The sequence below is a fragment of the Oryctolagus cuniculus genome, chromosome 17 (genome assembly GCF_051225735.1).
Source record: "Oryctolagus cuniculus isolate XC-2025 breed Fujian yellow rabbit chromosome 17, ASM5122573v1, whole genome shotgun sequence".
In the NCBI taxonomy this organism is placed as follows: domain Eukaryota; kingdom Metazoa; phylum Chordata; class Mammalia; order Lagomorpha; family Leporidae; genus Oryctolagus; species Oryctolagus cuniculus.
This window is the reverse complement of record NC_142883.1, coordinates 4,383,451-4,400,310: the sequence shown is the minus strand read 5'-3', so window position 1 is coordinate 4,400,310 and position 16,860 is coordinate 4,383,451. Positions and strand designations below refer to the sequence as shown.

The 16,860-nt window shown below is 58.6% G+C and overlaps 1 protein-coding gene across 6 annotated transcripts in view; it reads right to left on the bottom strand.

The window, feature by feature from the left end:
* Window positions 1–16,860, bottom strand: part of PRPSAP1 (phosphoribosyl pyrophosphate synthetase associated protein 1) — a 43,324-nt gene that overhangs the window by 13,889 nt on the left and 12,575 nt on the right. The window contains exons 1-7 of one of the 6 annotated variants that reach the window (XR_016224055.1): window positions 15,532–15,888; window positions 12,092–12,144; window positions 9,856–9,922; window positions 4,065–4,237; window positions 2,699–2,857; window positions 1,456–1,511; window positions 6–151 (exon numbers count right to left, since the gene is read on the bottom strand). Coding sequence is in view for 5 of the 6 variants with exons in the window: in XM_089317906.1 (XP_089174032.1) it covers window positions 6–151; window positions 1,456–1,511; window positions 2,742–2,857; window positions 4,065–4,237; window positions 9,856–9,922; window positions 12,092–12,144; window positions 15,532–15,701 (781 nt within the window). In the remaining variant the exon portion in view is untranslated. Of the gene's footprint in view, window positions 1–5; window positions 152–1,455; window positions 1,512–2,698; window positions 2,858–4,064; window positions 4,238–9,855; window positions 9,923–12,091; window positions 12,145–15,527; window positions 15,890–15,997; window positions 16,145–16,860 lie in introns of those variants that run through there. The other 5 variants (XM_089317908.1, XM_089317906.1, XM_070060269.2 and 2 more) reach the window with 5 other exon arrangements.

The window sequence follows — 16,860 nt, the reverse complement described above, 5'->3', positions numbered from 1 at the left end:
CTTACACGGCAACTCCAGGCCCGGGTGCACAGTCGCGTTTTTGACCATTGGTGGGGAGTGGCGGCCATCGTCCATGTCCAGCTCCGTGCACTGAGCTTCTCCGTGGATCACGGCTAAACCCAGACGCAGTCTCTCGGCATAGGACTGGGCCCTGCATGGAAGACAGAGAAGACAACGGGAAATGGGGAGACCGATGGAAAGAAACCCACCCATCACCGTGCAAGCCATCAGGTGCAAACACACGCCTGTAGGGACACACAAAGGCTTCTGCCTATCAGGGTGTCTGCCTATCAGGGTGTCAGGTGCAGGCCGGAAGGCAGATGCCTCCAGGGGCATCTGAGCTAGTGCCTGACCCTAGGTAATTCTGGTTCTATCCTTGTCCAAATATTCTAGGTCATTTTCCAAAGAAAGGACTCGGTCCAGGGGCTGGCACTGTGGCACGGCAGGTACAGCTGGGGGCTGGCACTGTGGCACAGCAGGTGAAGCCGGAGGCTGCAACACCAGCCTCCCAATAAGGGTGCTGGTTTGAGTCCCAGCTGCTCCACTTCCAATCCAACTCCCTGCTAATGCACCTGGGGAAGCAAAGGAAGATGGCCCAAGTACCTGGGTCCCTGCCACCCACATGGGAGACCTGGAAGAAGCTCCTGGCTCCTGGGTTCAACTTGGCCCAGCCCTGGCCATTGCAGCCACCTGGGAAGTGAATCAGCGGATGGAAGACTTCTCTTTCTCTGCCTCTGCCTCTCTGTAACTCTGCCTTTCAAATAAATACTTTTTTTTTATTTTTTATTTTTTTTATTTTTTTTAACAGGCAGAGTGGACAGTGAGAGAGAGAGAGACAGAAAGGTCTTCCTTTGCCGTTGGTTCACCCTCCAATGGCCGCCGCGGCCGGCGCACTGCGGCCGGCGCACCGCGCTGATCCGATGGCAGGAGCCAGGATCCAGGTGCTTTTCCTGGTCTCCCATGGGGTGCAGGGCCCAAGCACCTGGGCCATCCTCCACTGCACTCCCTGGCCACAGCAAAGAGCTGGCCTGGAAGAGGGGCAACCGGGACAGAATCCGGTGCCCCGACCGGGACTAGAACCCGGTGTGCCGGCGCCGCTAGGCGGAGGATTAGCCTAGTGAGCCGCGGCGCCAGCCAATAAATACGTTTTTTTAAAAAAAGAAAGGACTTTGATCACAAAAACATCTTAAAAACTATCCCTCCCCCCAAAATGCTCAAAGCCCCATTGTTTTCCTTTCCCCGAGAACTGGAGGGAAGAACCCCACCATCCTTCAGAGGAAGGCTGAGGAAGTCAGGGGCCCACTGTGGGTACCCGGGCCAGGCGACAAGGCGTGCAGCGGGATGTGACAAGCATGTGGGGGACACGTGCCAAAGAGCTCCCCTGGGCTCCGCTGTGACAGCCTGGATTCCACACAGAAGCACCCAGGAAGGAGTTTCACAAATTCATTTACTTACCTTTTTGCAGCATCGGGAGACTTAGCCACAATGACTGCATTCCTATAATTTGGAATCTAGATTTGGAAGAAAAACAGAAAATACTGAAGAGATATCAAAACATAACACGCTGGGGGCTGGGGCTGGGGCTGTGGTGCAGTGGGTTAAGTCATCGCTCGGGATGCCCACATCCGATATCACAGTGCTGGATGGAGTCCTGCCCCTGCTACTGTACCACGGGAGGCAGCAGGTGACAGCTCACATGCCTGGGCCCCTGCCACCCACATGAGGGACCCAGATGGAATCCTGGCTCCTGGCTTTGGACCAGCCCAGCCCTGGCTATTGCAGACATTTGGGGAGTGAATTAGTGAATGAAGATTTTTTTCTCTTTTTCTATCTCTGTCTCTAGTCACTCTGCTTTTCAAGTAAATAAGGACGACAACAAAAAAAGATGTTGTAATAATAAGAAATAAAACACCCAGACGCTGGCATTGCACTTCAGATTGGCTGTAGCAATCAACTGTGCTAGATACCATTCACACATCTAAATATTTAGCACTTACTATCACTGCAAAAGTACTGCCACATCAAGAAAAAAAAACAATTCTTAAAAACCTTCAATCTTGGGGCCGGCGCTGTGGCGCAGTGGGTTAAGCCGCCACCTGCAGTGCAGGCATCCCATATGGGCGCTGGTTCAAGTCCCGGCTGCTCCACTTCCAATCCATCTCCCTGCTGTGGCCCGGGAAAGCCGTAGAAGATGGCCCAAGTCCTTGGGCCCCGGCACTCGCGTGGGAGACCTGGAAGAAGCTCCTGGCTTTGGATTGGCACAGCTCCGGCCGTTGATGCCGACTGGGGAGTGAACCAGCAAATAGATGGAAGACCTTTCTCTCTCTCTCTCTCTCTCTCTCTCTGTCTCTCCTTCTCTCTCTGACTTTCAAATAAATAAATATTAAAAAAAAAAAAAAAAAAAACCTTCATTCTCAGTGGCCGGCATTGTGGCACAGCAGGTCAAGCTGCCGGCAAAGCCAGCACCCCATGTGAACCAGTGGGTGAAGATCTGTTTCTTTCTCTGCCTCTCCCTCCCTCTAACTCCTGCCTTTCAAGTAAGCAATCTGAAAAACAAAGAGAAAAACTTCATTCCAGAAAACATAAGCGAACCGCTGAAAGTCCTTATAAGGAAACCTGCTTTGGGTCTCTTAAAATCTGAAGCCGTCTGGCTGTCTGGGAAGGTGCCAAGGTCACTGGCCGGGCCCTTCTGTGGGACCTGACTCGGGAGGAGACCGCGGGGCGTGCGCCGGGCTCCTCACTTCCTCCTGGATGTACTGCAGCAGGAAAGGCGAGGCCCTGAGGTTGTCCACGGGGAAGCTGAAAAAGCCTTGGATTTCCTTCTGGTGAAGATCCATGGTGATGATGTGAGTCAGACCTGCAGGGTCAGAACGGGAGGTCACGACGTGCGTCCCGACAAGGTCACGACTGCAGATGCTCAGGAGATGGGACGTGGGAGCAGCACAGCCGTCAGACCGCACTGTCACCCCAACAGGACGCAACCAAAGACCCTGCAGGCCCAGGGCTGGGACGCGCTAAGCTTCCTGGGGGCAGAGAACTGACACTGCGAGCAGGCGCTTCGCCCACTCTTACTATTAGCTGGGTCCTGAACATTGAGAAAAGAAAAATGAGGCAGAAGCAAAACTCTGAGTAGGGAGCTAACACCCCAAAGTAATCACAGATCTAAAAGCACAGCAAGGTCTCCATCAGGAAGAACAGGCACAAGCAGTGTGACACACTGACCAGAAGGAGGGAACTCACTGGGCTCCGGAAGGCCTCACCCCTGACGGCAGGGCGGGTCAAGCGCTCTCACAGAGAAGCAGAGGAGACACGCTCGCACGCCAACAGTGCCCAGCAACGAGGGGCCGAGAAACGCCCTGCAAAGGGGGCAGCGCTGCCAGCACAGAGGCAGAGAGGCAGTGGTCCTCGCGCTGTAACGACACGCCGCCTTCCTAGAGATGACAGAACGCACGTGCACGCAAGTCTCCAGGGGGTCAAACCGAGCTTTAGGATAAACAACAGGCAAATAACATTCAGTAACTCCAAGACGTTATTACATTTTATTTTCAGGCCAGAGTGTCCGGCCTGCTACGTACGGAGAACAGAGCAGGGAACGTGGCTGCTACACAGAAAGGCGATGGGAGGAGGGGGCGAGAATATACAGACTGGAGAAGCAGTGGGAGAAAAATCCAGCTTTAGAACTATGGACACAGACAGAACGCAGCTAACTTAGGCAAATACGTCAACCTAGACCTGGAGCTCAGAACATCGCGCAAGAACGCAAGATGGCCGGCTAGCCCTTTCATAAGGAGCAGATGAGATGGGAAGTGACAGAGACAGAAGAGCCCGCGGTTTGGAAGAGCAGGAAACCCTGGAGCACCGTCCTCCTCACAGAGAACAGCCAACAAGAACCGCGCCTGAGCTCACGTGTCCCTGAGCCAACTGCACGGGGAGACAAACGAGAAGAAGCACTCGCTGAACGCCACGGAAGGCGCCGGCTCCCGGCCCGGCCCGCTGAGGGCTGCTCTCCTCCAACAGGGCAGAGCCCGCTGGGGCGCCGCGAGCCCAGGCCTTGGCTCACTCACCCGCCTTCGCCAGCATCGAAGCCAGGAGCTTGCACACGATGGAGCCCCTCTTCCTCATCTTGCTTTGCTTGCTGTAGGGGAAGTAGGGGATGACGCCGATGATATTCCTGGCACAGGCTGTCTTCAGCGCGTAAGCCATGATCAGCAACTCCATCACAGCCGTATTCACATCTCTGAAAGTGGAACCGTGGATCTGCGATGAGGTCTACGTACTCACCCCTAGAAGGGATCCTGCCTCCAGCCATTTCACACGGGCAGCGGGACGGTGCTGCCGGCACTCCCTCATCGACTTAGCTTAGGATGGCACCTCTCGGGGGCAGGGGACGGCTTAGCCAGTCTTGCTTGAGGCTGGGCAGGCGCAGGTCTTCACCTGTGGGTACTCAGACGCACAGCACACTTAACCTGCCCTCACCTTTCCCCACACCTGCGTGTCAGTGACACAGCTACTGCAGTGGCCACAGTCACTCAGACACCTGCTGGCGCCCTTCCAGGAACTGGGACTCAGGCCAAGGTGAATGCCAAGGGAACCCGCCGCCCTTCCATTTGGGTGCCATTAACAAGAGGATTTATTCTTTGTCTTGGGAGGGCTGAGAGGGACAAGTCCTGGTATTTTTTTTTTTTTAATTTATTTATTTGACAGGCAGAGTTAGACAGTGAGAGAGACAGAGAGAAAGGTCTTCCCTCCGTTGGTTCACCCCCCAAATGGCCACTATGGTCAGCACGCTGTGCTGATCCGAAGCCAGGAGCCAGGTGCTTCTCCTGGTCTCCCATGGGGTGCAGGGCCCAAGCACTTGGGCCATCCTCCACTGCCCTCCCGGGCCACAGCAGAGAGCTGGCCTGGAAGAGGAGCAAGCAGGACTAGAACCCGGGGCCCACATGTGGAGGATTAACCAAGTGAGCCACAGCACAGGCCCCAACTGGTATTTATTTTCAAAAACCACCCTGTCCCATTATTCCCAGAGATATGCAGATTCAGAGGAAAAGTGAGCCCCAGGCCACAAGGAAGGGGATTCCCAGGGATAGCACTGAGCACCCGGCTGCCCCGCCCAGCTCCTCCCGCCTGGATCACTCAGGGCCCTCCAACAGCCCCTACCCCACCCGTGAGGGGTCCGTTCCACCTGGGTTCTAGCAGGGGGAAACCTGTCTACACAGCAGGGATCTGACTGAGGTGTGCCTAAGTGCTAGAATGAAACACTCACTGAGAGATGCAAATTGAAAGACAATCAGGCTGTCTCTCCCAATCTCTGCCTAGCCTCTCCCTCAGGCAGAGCGTATCTGGGAGTGAGCAAACACAAGGACAACCTTTGACCCCCGGGATGGCTTCCACTTCCACAATCCCAGCCTCGCCGCTGTGACCTGTCCTTCTCCTAAGGACCGACCCGCAGGGTTCTGTGATAAACACGCTTCTGAAGCAATTTCAAACACCTGATCACTTCATAACCCTGATCATTTTAGTTCAACTGCGGCCATTCGGGGAGTGAAGTAGATGAAGATCTCTCTCTCGCTCTCAATTAAATAAACAACTCTTTCCTGCACCCCATACAGGAATGCCTGGGTCAAGTCTCAGCTTCCTGCTAATGTGCACCCTGGGAGGCAGCAGGCGATGGCTGGTCGCATCCCTGCTACCCACAGGGACACCTGGATGGAGTTCCCGGCCTGCCTTCAACCTGGCCCAGTCAGAGTCACTGTGGGCGTCCAGGGAGTGAAGCAATGGATGGGAGCTGTACCTGCCTTTTCTGTCTCTCTGGCTTCACAAATAAACAAAAATTAAATTAAAAGAAAAAAACACCGAGTCAAGCACTGGGTCAGGTAGGGGACATCGCGTAAGAAGGCGACTTCCCTGGGGCCCCTTGGGTCGCTTCCCAGGAAGGAGAGAATTCAGCTGGGTCAGAAGGCTCCAGAGGGCAGTGCTCCCCTCCCACAGCAGACCCCCAGGGCGGATGCCCTGTGAAGCCCGGGGCCTGGAAACACCTCGGGGTCCACAACAGGACCCACAGACGTCACACAGACGCCAGCAGACGCCCTCCTGTCTACAGACTGCTTGTGAACCTCAAACACTACTAGAGCATTTCTTTGATTTTTTAAACTGTACTTTCATTTTATTTGAAAGAGAGAGGCCTTGCATCCACTAGTTCTCTCCCCACTGCCGTGGCCGGAGCAGCATCTGAGGGCAGGGGGGACTGAAGGGGCAGCATGGCTAGCAGCGTGCAGAGTTACCCTGGGACCGTGCGCTCAGGAATTCAAACAACAGGCAGACACCAGAGACTCCCTGGGGTCTGATGGGAGGAGGAAGCAGGACCCGGGCTCAGCCGGATCTGAGAGCAGCAGAGGAGAAGGATGAGGAATTCCAGGCAGCAGGAATTAAAGGTAAACAACCCCTCCGCAACACTTCCTGTTGCCACGGGGACTGTTAGGGACTTTGCCAACCGACACGGCCTTTGAACTTCAACCTCCAAACCTGCTGGAGTTCGGTGACACGGCTGGCCGGCCTCTGGCCATGAAAGCTGAGGCTCCGTCCTCCTCCGGCCCTCTGAGTCTCAGGTGACCCAGGCCAGGACTGAGGGTTACAGGCAGCTCTGTCCTGTGCCCCAAGAGCTCAAGGGTTCAGGCTGGAAAAAGCGGTGACAGCGCAACCTAACCACCCCGGCCGACAAAGGCCCGGGTGAGCACAGACAGCCATGGAGCAGCCACGGCAGTGCCAAGGCTCCCTGCAAGTGACAGCTAACACCAAGCTGACCAGGGACGAGGATAAGGGCGGCTGAGAAAGCTTCTCCAACCAGCAGCCACTGGAGAGGCCAAGCCAGCCACCCGGCCGGCGGGGAGGTGGGACGTGCGGGCGGAGGGAAGGTGACTCCCGGCAGAAACTCTGATTCCGATTTATGTGGCCCAAATAAAGTATAAACAGGAAAAAAAAAAAAAAAAAAAAAGACCTATCCATCTCGTGATACGCATCTCCACATGACACGCACACACAGAAAAGGAACTGTGCGGGACCACAGTCAAACCTTCTTCCAAGACCGTCCCTGAGACCCCCAGCACGACTGCTGAGGTGCCCACGCACCGGGCACCACGTCCAAAGCTATGCGGGACGGGAAGCAGAGGCAGGCTCAGGCCGTCTCCCTGTGGGTCCCTGGGCAGCCCCTCAAGCCCTCCTCTCCTTTCTTTCACTTTCTGTTTGAGGCGGAGAGTCAGACACCCAGGGTGACAGGCAGAGCTGCCAGCCACTGGTTCACTCCTCAGGTCCTGCAACAGCAGGGGCTGGGCTAGGCTGATACAAGGAGCCAGGCACTCTACCAGGTCTCCCACTGGGTGACAGGGGCCTGGTGACCTGAGCTACGAATGCTGCCTCCCGCAGTGCAGGAAGCTGGGTAGGGGCAGAGCCAAGACGTGGACCAGACACCCTGACACGGGAGGCAGGTGACTTAACTCCTAGGCCAAATGCCCGCCCTGGGTCTTCCCCTCGCTTCTAAGGTACTTGTGAATTCCACTAAGCAAAGACACCAGGAGGCAAACCAGAAACCAAAACTACGGGAGGGAATGTAAATTAGTCTATCTTCAAAGGCAACACAAACACATGTGTTAATAGCACAAAAACCGCAAAAATCCACCAATGCAGCCCTGCGATCAGTACAACACTGGGACCCTCATGCCGGCGTCCGCCCGCGGAGCCTTGCTAGACGTCCCTGAAACACGGGCGACAGGAGCTGTGTCAGCGCGAGGACGAGCCCCCCACGCCTGGCGGGGTGAACGGCAGGACACCCACACACCACTTCACGGAGCAGCGCCGTGCAATGTGCCGAACCTCAGCCCGCAGAAATTCTGACCAGGCCAAACTGGGCGTTGGGCACAGTAACCGGCAGAGGTCCAAGTCTTCGAGAGCCACCGGAAAGTCACTGGGAGACTGAAACTGCCCAGAAGAGGAGTGAACGGGCGCAACCGCCGAACACCCCCGGGACGACGGGCGGCACCTGAGTGGGGGACAGCGTGGCAGTCACGGGTGAGTGAAAACATCCTGGTTCTCACGGCTGTGTGTGGCTTAGGACCAAGTCCTCAGGACGTGGCACTGTGGCATAGCGGCTAAAGTCACCACCTGTGATGCCAGCATCCCATGCGGGCACCAGTATGTGTCCCGGCTGCTCCACTTCCGATCCAGCTCCTGGCTAATGTGTTTGGGAAAGCAGTGGTTGGGCCCCTGCCACCGCGTGGGTGACCCAGAAGAAGCTCCTGGCTCCAGCCTGGCCCAGCCCTTTCCAATGCAGCCATCTGGGACATGAACCAGTAGATGGACGACCTCTCTGTCCCTCCCTCTCTGTGGGCAACTGTGCCTTATACATACATACATACATGGAAGGAAGGGAGAAAGGGAGGGAGGGAGGAAGAGAAAGAAAGAAAGAAAGAGAGAGAGAGAGAGAGAGAGAGAGAGAGAGGGAGGGGAGGGGAGGGGAGGGGAAGGGAGGGGAAGGGAGGGGAGGGGAGGGGAGGGGAGGGGAGGGGAGGGAACAGTCGACAGAGTGGGGGCCGGTGCCACCTGCGGTGCCAGCACCCTATATGGACACTGGCTTAGTCCCAGATGCACCTCTTTGGATCCAGCTCTCTGCTGTAGCCTGGGAAAGCAGAAGATGGCCCAAGTCCTTGGGCCCCTGCACCCGCGTGGGAGACCTGGAAGAAGGCCCTGGCTCCTGATCAGCCCAGCTCTGGCTGTTGCAGCCATTTGGGGAGTGAACCAGCGGATGGAAGACCTTTCTCTCTGTCTCACCCTCTCCCTGTCTGTAACTCTCAAATAAATAAATAAAATCTTTTTTAAAAAAAGCTCAGAGTGAACTGCGGACTTCCTCTCTGTAAAGACTGAGAGAACCGCGTATGACGTGATGGCTCGATGGGGCCTGGGGCCTGGAGCCAGGAGCAGCCCAGCCCCCAGGGAGGGCAGCCGGGAGGCAGAGGCCGGGGCAGAGGTCACATGTCCGAAACTCCAACCCCGTACACAACTGCTGTGCGAGGAACATTTAAATTGAGTGTTTTGGCTCTGAGGATCACTTAAACTTCCGGAGTCCAAACTGGTCTGCGCGTACTGAAGCACGCGGAGGAACAGCCAGGGAAGCGAGTCCTCTCAGAAGAATGGGGTTCCCCACACACTGCCTGTGTTTAGGGTCAGAATCAGAGAGAGGCGAGAAAAACAGGTACCCAGCGCCTCCCACTGTGCAGGATTCTGTTCTCTGCGCGTGCACCACTCGCTCCGCGGCCCTGTGGCCCTCAGACCCCTCCACAGGGACCATGAAGAGCTGCACGCACGAGTTAAGGATTAGAAACGATGCACAGGTGTCGGGAATCCCAGCTGACCAGGGAACGGCAGACCTGGCTTTTCCACAGCCCTGTTCCTGAGCAAGGACGGAACCAGTTCACAAGGAAGTTCATGCGCAGACTGGCAGGACCCCTGGGGTCCCCCCTGCCCTCTGGCGAGGGTGACGGAGAAAGGCTGGAGGTGGAAACCGGAGAATCGCGGTGCGGATAGCAGCAAGGCCTGCGGCAGAGCTGAGCTGACAGCACCGGCCGAGGCTCTGTGCACAGTGGGGCAGGACGGTCTGCCCCTGAGGCAGTTAAAGCTGTGGCAAGGTCAAGTCCACCAGGGGTCAGGCACACGAGGGGTCAAGTCCACCAGGGGTCAGGTAGGCCAGAAGCCACACAGCCTGGCAAGCAGGGCAGGCGGCCACCTTGGTTCAGCGTGCATATGAGAAGATCATGAGTTCCGTCACTGAGGTTTTTGGAGGACCGGGTGCGTCGAACATGCTCTTACCTGGGTATTGTCTGGATAATGAAAATGTCTTGGCCGCGAACGGATTCTTTTATTTCAACTCTTGTTTCTGGAAAACAAGAATGTTCCGAAGCTTCACAAATGCATTTCGTGACGCAACCAGGAGACAGCATTTGGGGGAGAAAAGACGAATCTACACCAACCCCCACCCGACACCACAATCAAGTTCTTAACAGGCCTCAGAAGGCCACCAACCCTGGGGAAAATCAGCCAAAAACAGAAGCGCAAACAAAGAACGTCTAACCACCCAGTCTGTGCACAGTCTCAGGGTAAGGAACAAAAGCAGACACACGTCCTCGCCGGCGGGGGAGGAGCCCACAGCACAGACTCCACATCCTCATTACTCCCCTGGGCCCTGAAGGGGGGGACTTGAACCACACAGGGACCAAGACCAAGCAAGGACACAGCAAAGGCAGGCGCGCTCCGAGCTCCGGCTTCCCTGTGCCAGACTCACCCCTGTGATAAGGGAGAGTGATTAGGAGGGCGGGGACTAAGGCCTCACTCAAGCCGGAATGTGGAAGACGTGGGGGCAGGGTGAGTGACGGGAAGGGGCAGACAGGCAGGGGGTTGGGGAACCAGCAGGCCCTGAGCACGCAGGCCTCCGGGTTTCATCCTGAGTGCCAGAGAGGGCTGGAAAGGTGTGATCTACTGGCTCCTGCGAAGAAAACGGTGGCAGGGCAGGAGTGGCAGCAGGGAGGGGCCCCCACCCCCGCCTGCACCCACAGGAGTCCTGGTCAGAGGATGTGACCAGAGACCAGGCAGGTGAGCAGGCAGAACCGGATCCCAAAGGGCCCCGCTTGACCACTGGGGAGACTGCACTCCAGCCTGGGGGAAGCAGAGCTGCATTTTAGAAATGTCCTGGGGGGAGTGGAGGAGAAAAGAAACAGAGGTGGAGGTGGTGGAAGCTCCTCCGAGACAGAGACCGAGAGAGGGAAGGGGATCCTCACCCCCACCCTCTCCTGCTCAGGGTCCTCCTCACATGAGACCCCCGAAGGCGTCACCTGAATCGAGCCAGGGGCTGCCAGGGCCGGCTCTGTGGAGCAGGGACCAAGCTGCTGCCTGCAGCCCCAGCACACCCTAGTACGGGCAAGTCCCCGCTGCACCTCTTCCCATCCAGCTCCCTGCTGTGGCCTGGGAAAGCAGTGGAGGGTGGCCCACGTGCTTGGGCCCCTGCACCCACACGGGAGACCCGGATAGAGCTCCTGGCCCCAGCCTGGATCAGCCCTGGCCATCGTGGTCGCTTGGGGAGTGAACCAGCAGATGGGAGAGCTCTTACTCTCCCCCTCTATCACTCTGCCTTTCAATAAATAAGTAAGTCTTTAAAAAACAGCACCACACCTACCCACACCCAGCTTCAGCTTCTTAAACTCTAACTCCCGGGGCAGGAGACGAGTCTCCAAAGTCACCAGCTAAGAGGCGCTAGTGTGGGAGCAGGATGAGGACATGGGGCTAACGACGGCTCCCGGGACTGACACCCGCCCGGCCTGGGACACGAGCACCCTTCCCCTGGCGTTCCCTCCGCGCTCCAACCATCCTCTTGTGTCTTAGCTCACCTGCTCAAGCTACGGAGATAATCACACGTTACGAAGAGAAAAGGGGCGTAAACCACAAACCTGGAGTTTCCGTTCCACAAGAATAAACCCAAATGACTTAATGCCAGTGAATGAGAGCATTGCAACCGGGCGCGCGCGGCTCCACCACGAGGCTTCCGAAGCAGGGCTGCCGGCACCGGGCCGTTAGCACGAGGCCTCAAGCACCCTCGGCCAACGTCGTGCTGCAGAGCGGAGCAAACACGCCCCAGTGCAAGGATTTCTTAAGAACTGAAAAAGGATTCTATATTTAAATGTTTTTAAAATTTATTTGGGGGGCTACTGCTGTGGCGTAGCAGGTAAAGCTGCCACCTGCAGTGCCGGCATCCCATATGGGTGCTGGTTCAAGACCCAGCTGCTCCACTCCTGATCCAGCTCCCTGCTGTGGCCTGGGAAAGCAGTGGAGGATGGCCCAGGTCCTTGGGCCCTGCACCCGCATGGGAGACCCGGAAGAAGCTCCTGGCGCCTGGCTCTGGATCAGTTCAGCTCTGGCTGTTGAGGTCATCTGGGGAGTAAACCAGGGATGGAAGACAGCTCGCTCTCTCTCTCTCTCTCTCTCTGTCTCTACCTCTCTCTCTCTAACTTTCAAATAAATAAAATAAATCTTAAAAAAAAAGATTGTGACTCACCTCCATTGGTCTCTTGGTATACGACAGACTTCCCCAGTTCAGCCCCAAGACGCCTGTGGGCACACAGACACACAAAGGCAATGAAGAACTCTCTTTTTTTAAAGAAGCTCCAGTTCATATGTACACATTTTTTTTTAACATTCATTTATTGAAAAGCAGAGAGAGAGAGAGAAGGAAAAAGACAGAGAGAGGATCCACTATCCACTAGTTCCCTCCTCAAATGCTCCGACAGCTGGCGCTGAAGCCAGAAACCAGAGACTCCAACCAGGTCTCCTCCACGGGTGCAGGGGTCCAAGCCCCTGGCCATCTCCTGCTGCCTTCCCAGGTGCACCGCAGGGAGCTGGGTCAGACGTGGAGCTGCCAGGACTTGAACTGGCCCTCTGATGTGTATATGTGTTAACAAAAACTCAAACAACTAGACATGCACTCTTCCCCAAGCAAGCTCAGAGAAAGTCTAATTCAGTAAGAACTAAAATTCCAGTGTCACTCGCTAAGCTGCTCATCATTCCACAATGCACTGTTTCTACTATAAAGAGGCCACCAGCCAAAGTCAATGTCTAGTTTACTGTTTTATGAGTGACCGGCACGGAAATCATTCCCAACATTTGGTTATTAGCAGTGACGTCAGACATCTCGGCCGGAGACAAACACCTCATTTGTCAAAAGTGTGGAGATCAAGACCCACGGCAGTGTGGGTGAGGACCTGCCGTGGGCCCTGGTTAGAGTAAATCAAGCACGGGGTAGGTGTCCGGTGTGGCAGTGACGAGGCCTACATCCCACGTCGGAGCCTGGGTGCCAGCCTTGGGTCCACTCCCAACCCCAGCTTCCTGCACCCCGGGAGGCAGCGAGTGCCGGCACAAGCGGCCGGGTCCTCTGTGGGAGACCTGGGCTGAGTTGTCGGCTCCTGGCTTCAGCCCGTCCCAGGCCTCAACCACGGCAGGCATTTCAGCGGTGATCTAGCAAATGGGCCATTTCTGCCACTCTCTCTCTGCCTTTTAAATTAAAAAAAAAAAAAAAAAAAAAAAAAGTCCATCACAAAGAGCCACTTTTTAACCAGTCAGAGACGGCCACTCTGTTCCCACCTAGCCCCCTGCTGATGCACCCATCTGAGTGCTGGGCCCTGCACCCATGTGGGAGACCCCAAGGAAGCGTCTGGTTTTGGCCTGGCCCAGCTCTGGCCTTTGCAGCCATTTGGGGAGTGAATCAGCAGAGGGAAGACCTCTGTCTCTCTGTCTCCCTCTCTCTGTAACTCTGCCCTTCAAATAAAATCTTAAAAAAGTGGGGGGGGGGGCACTGTGACCTAGCAAGTAAAGCTGGCACCGGCAATGCCCACATCCTGTACGAGTGCCGGCTTGAGTCCCGGCTACTCCACTTCCCATCCAGCTCTCTGCTGTGGCCTGGGAGGGCAGTGGAAGGTGGCCCAAGTCCTCGGGCCCTGCACCCACGTGGGAGACCCAGAAGAAGCTCCTGGCTCCTGGCTTTGGATCAGCCCAGCTCCCGCCATTGCGGCCACTTGAGGAGTGAACCAGCGGATGAAAGACCTCTCTCTCTCTATCTCCTTCTCCCTCTCTCTCCCTCTCTCTCTCTCTCCCTCTCTCTCTCCCTCTGCATCTCTGTAACTCTGCCTTTCAAATAAATAAATCTTGAAAAAGATAGTTTGAAGATCCTTGCTTAAAGCTTAACCCTGAAAAGAATGAGGGCAATAAGCACAGGACGGTGGCCCGGGCCGTCTGACCAGCGACGGCCGTGAGTGCAGGCCCGAGACTCAACTTCACCTAAAATCTGACTGAGAACCCCGACTTGACCGAGCAGATACAGGCTTGTTTTACTCAGCAATCGATTATTTATAGCAACTGAAAATCTCGCTGGAATGCAGCAGCCAAGAACCTCATACAAAAAAAGCAAAAACCCAAACAAGCAAAGGCCACTCGGCCGTCCTCCGCCTCCTCGCTCAGGAGGGCGAGGTGACCCGCAGGACCAGCACCGGCTCCCAGCACCAGGCCTCCAGGCAGCGGACGGCAAGAGGGGTTCTCGCCCTCCTCTCACCCCACTTGGAGCCCCATCCGGACAGCAGGCCAGTGGAACACTCGCCAAAGTCTCCCGTCCTCAACTCGCAGCTGCTCGCCCCCGTTAGGTACCGACCCCGACCCCTCGCGGGGACCCCGCGTGAGCCGACCAGGACCCCTCGCGGGGACCCCGCGTGAGCCGACCAGGACCCCTCGCGGGGACCCCGCGTGAGCCGACCGGGACCCCCTGCGGGGACCCCTCGCGGGGACCCCTCGCGAGCTGCGGCAAAGCCGAGCCCGCCTTTAGGTGTCAGAGGTCAAGCTGTTCCTTCAGTCTTGTGTGCGGCACTGCGAACGGCTCGTGGATAAATGGAGCTAGAAGGTAGGCGTGGGGCGGGCGTTCGGTGCCGCCCGTCTCCCAGGGCCTGGGTTCGAGCTCCGGATCCACTCCGGACACCGCTTCCTGCTAATGCGGACCCGGAGGCAGCAGGGGCTGTCCACGCCCTTGGGCCCCTGGCACCCACGTGGGGCACCTGGCCCAGACACCTGGGGGCGAGTGAACCTGAGGATGGGGGTCTCTGCCTGTCTGCGTCTCCCCGCCGCCCCCTTCTCTCTCTGCCTCTCAGATGGGCTCCTCCTAACAGCGGCTGCTTCGAGCCAGGTGGCGGCGTCACCATCACCGTCACCTGGCCTCTGCTTTTTGGAATACCCGATCTTATCGCGGCCAGGCTCCGACACCCTTGACCCCGGACGGCAGCACCCTTGCTCGGCGACGCTAACACGGGAAAACAAGTCTCTCCCAGCGACAGCGCGCCGGGAACGGCGAGGCCGGAGGGCGAGACAGAGCTGGCGGCCCCAAAGGCCACTCGGGACCGCGGGCCCAGCAAAGCGCTCCACTTCCCAGAGCGGGTCCCAGCTAAGGCCGACTCACAAACCCACCACTCCGGACACCGACGCGGGCGAGCCGCTTCCCGGCCCTCCCCGCACCCTACCCCGCCGCCTTCCGTCCTGGGGTCCCCCCCGCCCCGCGCTCCGAGCACCCTTGGGAATGGCGCCGGCCGGACGCCGACCGTGGGAAAGGCAGCGAGCCCCGCCAGGGCACGCGCTCGGGGGGCGGCCGGGGGCTCGTCGCCGCGCGGGGCGGGGGGGGGGGGGCGGGAGACAAAGGGCCGGCGAGCGGGCTCCGGGAGCGGCGCTGGGGGGCTCAGGTCCCTCCAGCGGTCAGCCCAGAGCGCCTCCGCTTGCAAACTCGGGGCGGGGGGCGGGTGGGGGCGTCTGTCCCCTCCGAGCGCTCGCCCAGCTCCGGAACCGCGCGATCCCGCGGCCGCTGCCCCCAGGCGGCCCCGGGTCGGAGTCCGAGGGGCGCCGGCCGGGGCGGCCTCGGGCAGGGACCCCGGCCCCGCCCTCCCGGCCCCGCGGCGCCCCCTCGCTCACTCGGTGATGCGCTTGGCCAGCTCGGTGCAGGCGGCCGTGGAGTTGGCCGAGAAGACTCGGTAGCCGGTGCGAGCGGCGTTCATGGCCGGCGGCGCGGCGGGGCGGGCTCTCGGGGCGCGGAAAGCCGAGGACACGCAGAGCGGGGGCAGCAGCAGCAGCTTCCTGGGCATCTCCGGCCCCGCGCGGGGCTGCACCCGGGAGCGGGGCTGAGACGGCTGGCGTCGGCTTGCGGAAGGCGCGCGAGCCCGGCCCTCCGCGGCCGCACGGTCCTCAACGACCTGCCGAGCCCACGCGCGCCGCGAGCCGCCCGGCGGCCACCTCAGGACGAGCCGCCTGGCCACCGCCCCCTGCGGGCATCCGAGCAGCGTGGGCTAGAGCGGCCGCGCAGGCCGCCATCTCGGATGAGGGCAAGGAGGTGGGCCACCTGAGGAAGCTCGTTCTTCCTGGGGATGCGTGATGGACTCACCCCGCCGCCTGATTTTCCGCTCCCACGGGAGCCCTTTTGCCCTCGAGGTGTTGGGCGGTGCCGGCCGGCTCGTTATTGTTCCCAGCCGTTCCCAACTTTCCTGCCAGAACCCAAGATGTCAGCCACGCTGGCGGTAGACGATCTAGCTCGCAGTCTCTATGCTCATCGGGGGCGTGTCCCTCGCAGGCGCGTGCGCCCCGCTCGGATTTTTATTTGAAAAATGGAGGGAGGGGTTATTTCCCCTCTGTCCCGGGCGGTGCTGTGCGGGCTGCCCCGCCTGGTCTTTGAGGCTGACCCCAGTCTCCTTAAGACGAGGTTCCCGGAGCGCCTCAGAGGCGGCCCCGCCGGCCCTGCCGCCCCGGCCGCTCAGTGCCCGGCTCCCGCCCCGAAGGCGTGCGGGGACCCTCAGCCGCCCGGCCCCGCGTCTCTGCACGGCCGTCTTCGCCCCTGGGACGGAAGCCTCCCCGAGGCGGCCGGGGTTTGCGGTTCTCGAGGGCGGGGGAGCCGCCGAGCCCCCGGGCGGGGTGGGGTCAGGAGGGCGCCCCGAGGACCCGGCCCGGGGAGCTGCAGGTGCTGACCCAGCGTGCCCCGGGACCCCGGCGCCGGCGGCCCCCATCTGCTGGCTGCAGAGTAGCGGGGCACCTGCCCCTCCCTCCCACAGCGAACAGCTGACAGATAGATGGATAGATGGATGGATAGATAGATAGATAGATGGATAGATGGATAGATAGATAGATAGATAGCCAGCCTAGGTCAGAGTCGGCAGCCAATCCTGCCGATGGGCCCAGAGGTCTCGGTACCCTCTAGAACGAAGGGGGAGCAGGGCCCCTCAGGCCTTGATACACCCATCTTCATTTCCTCCG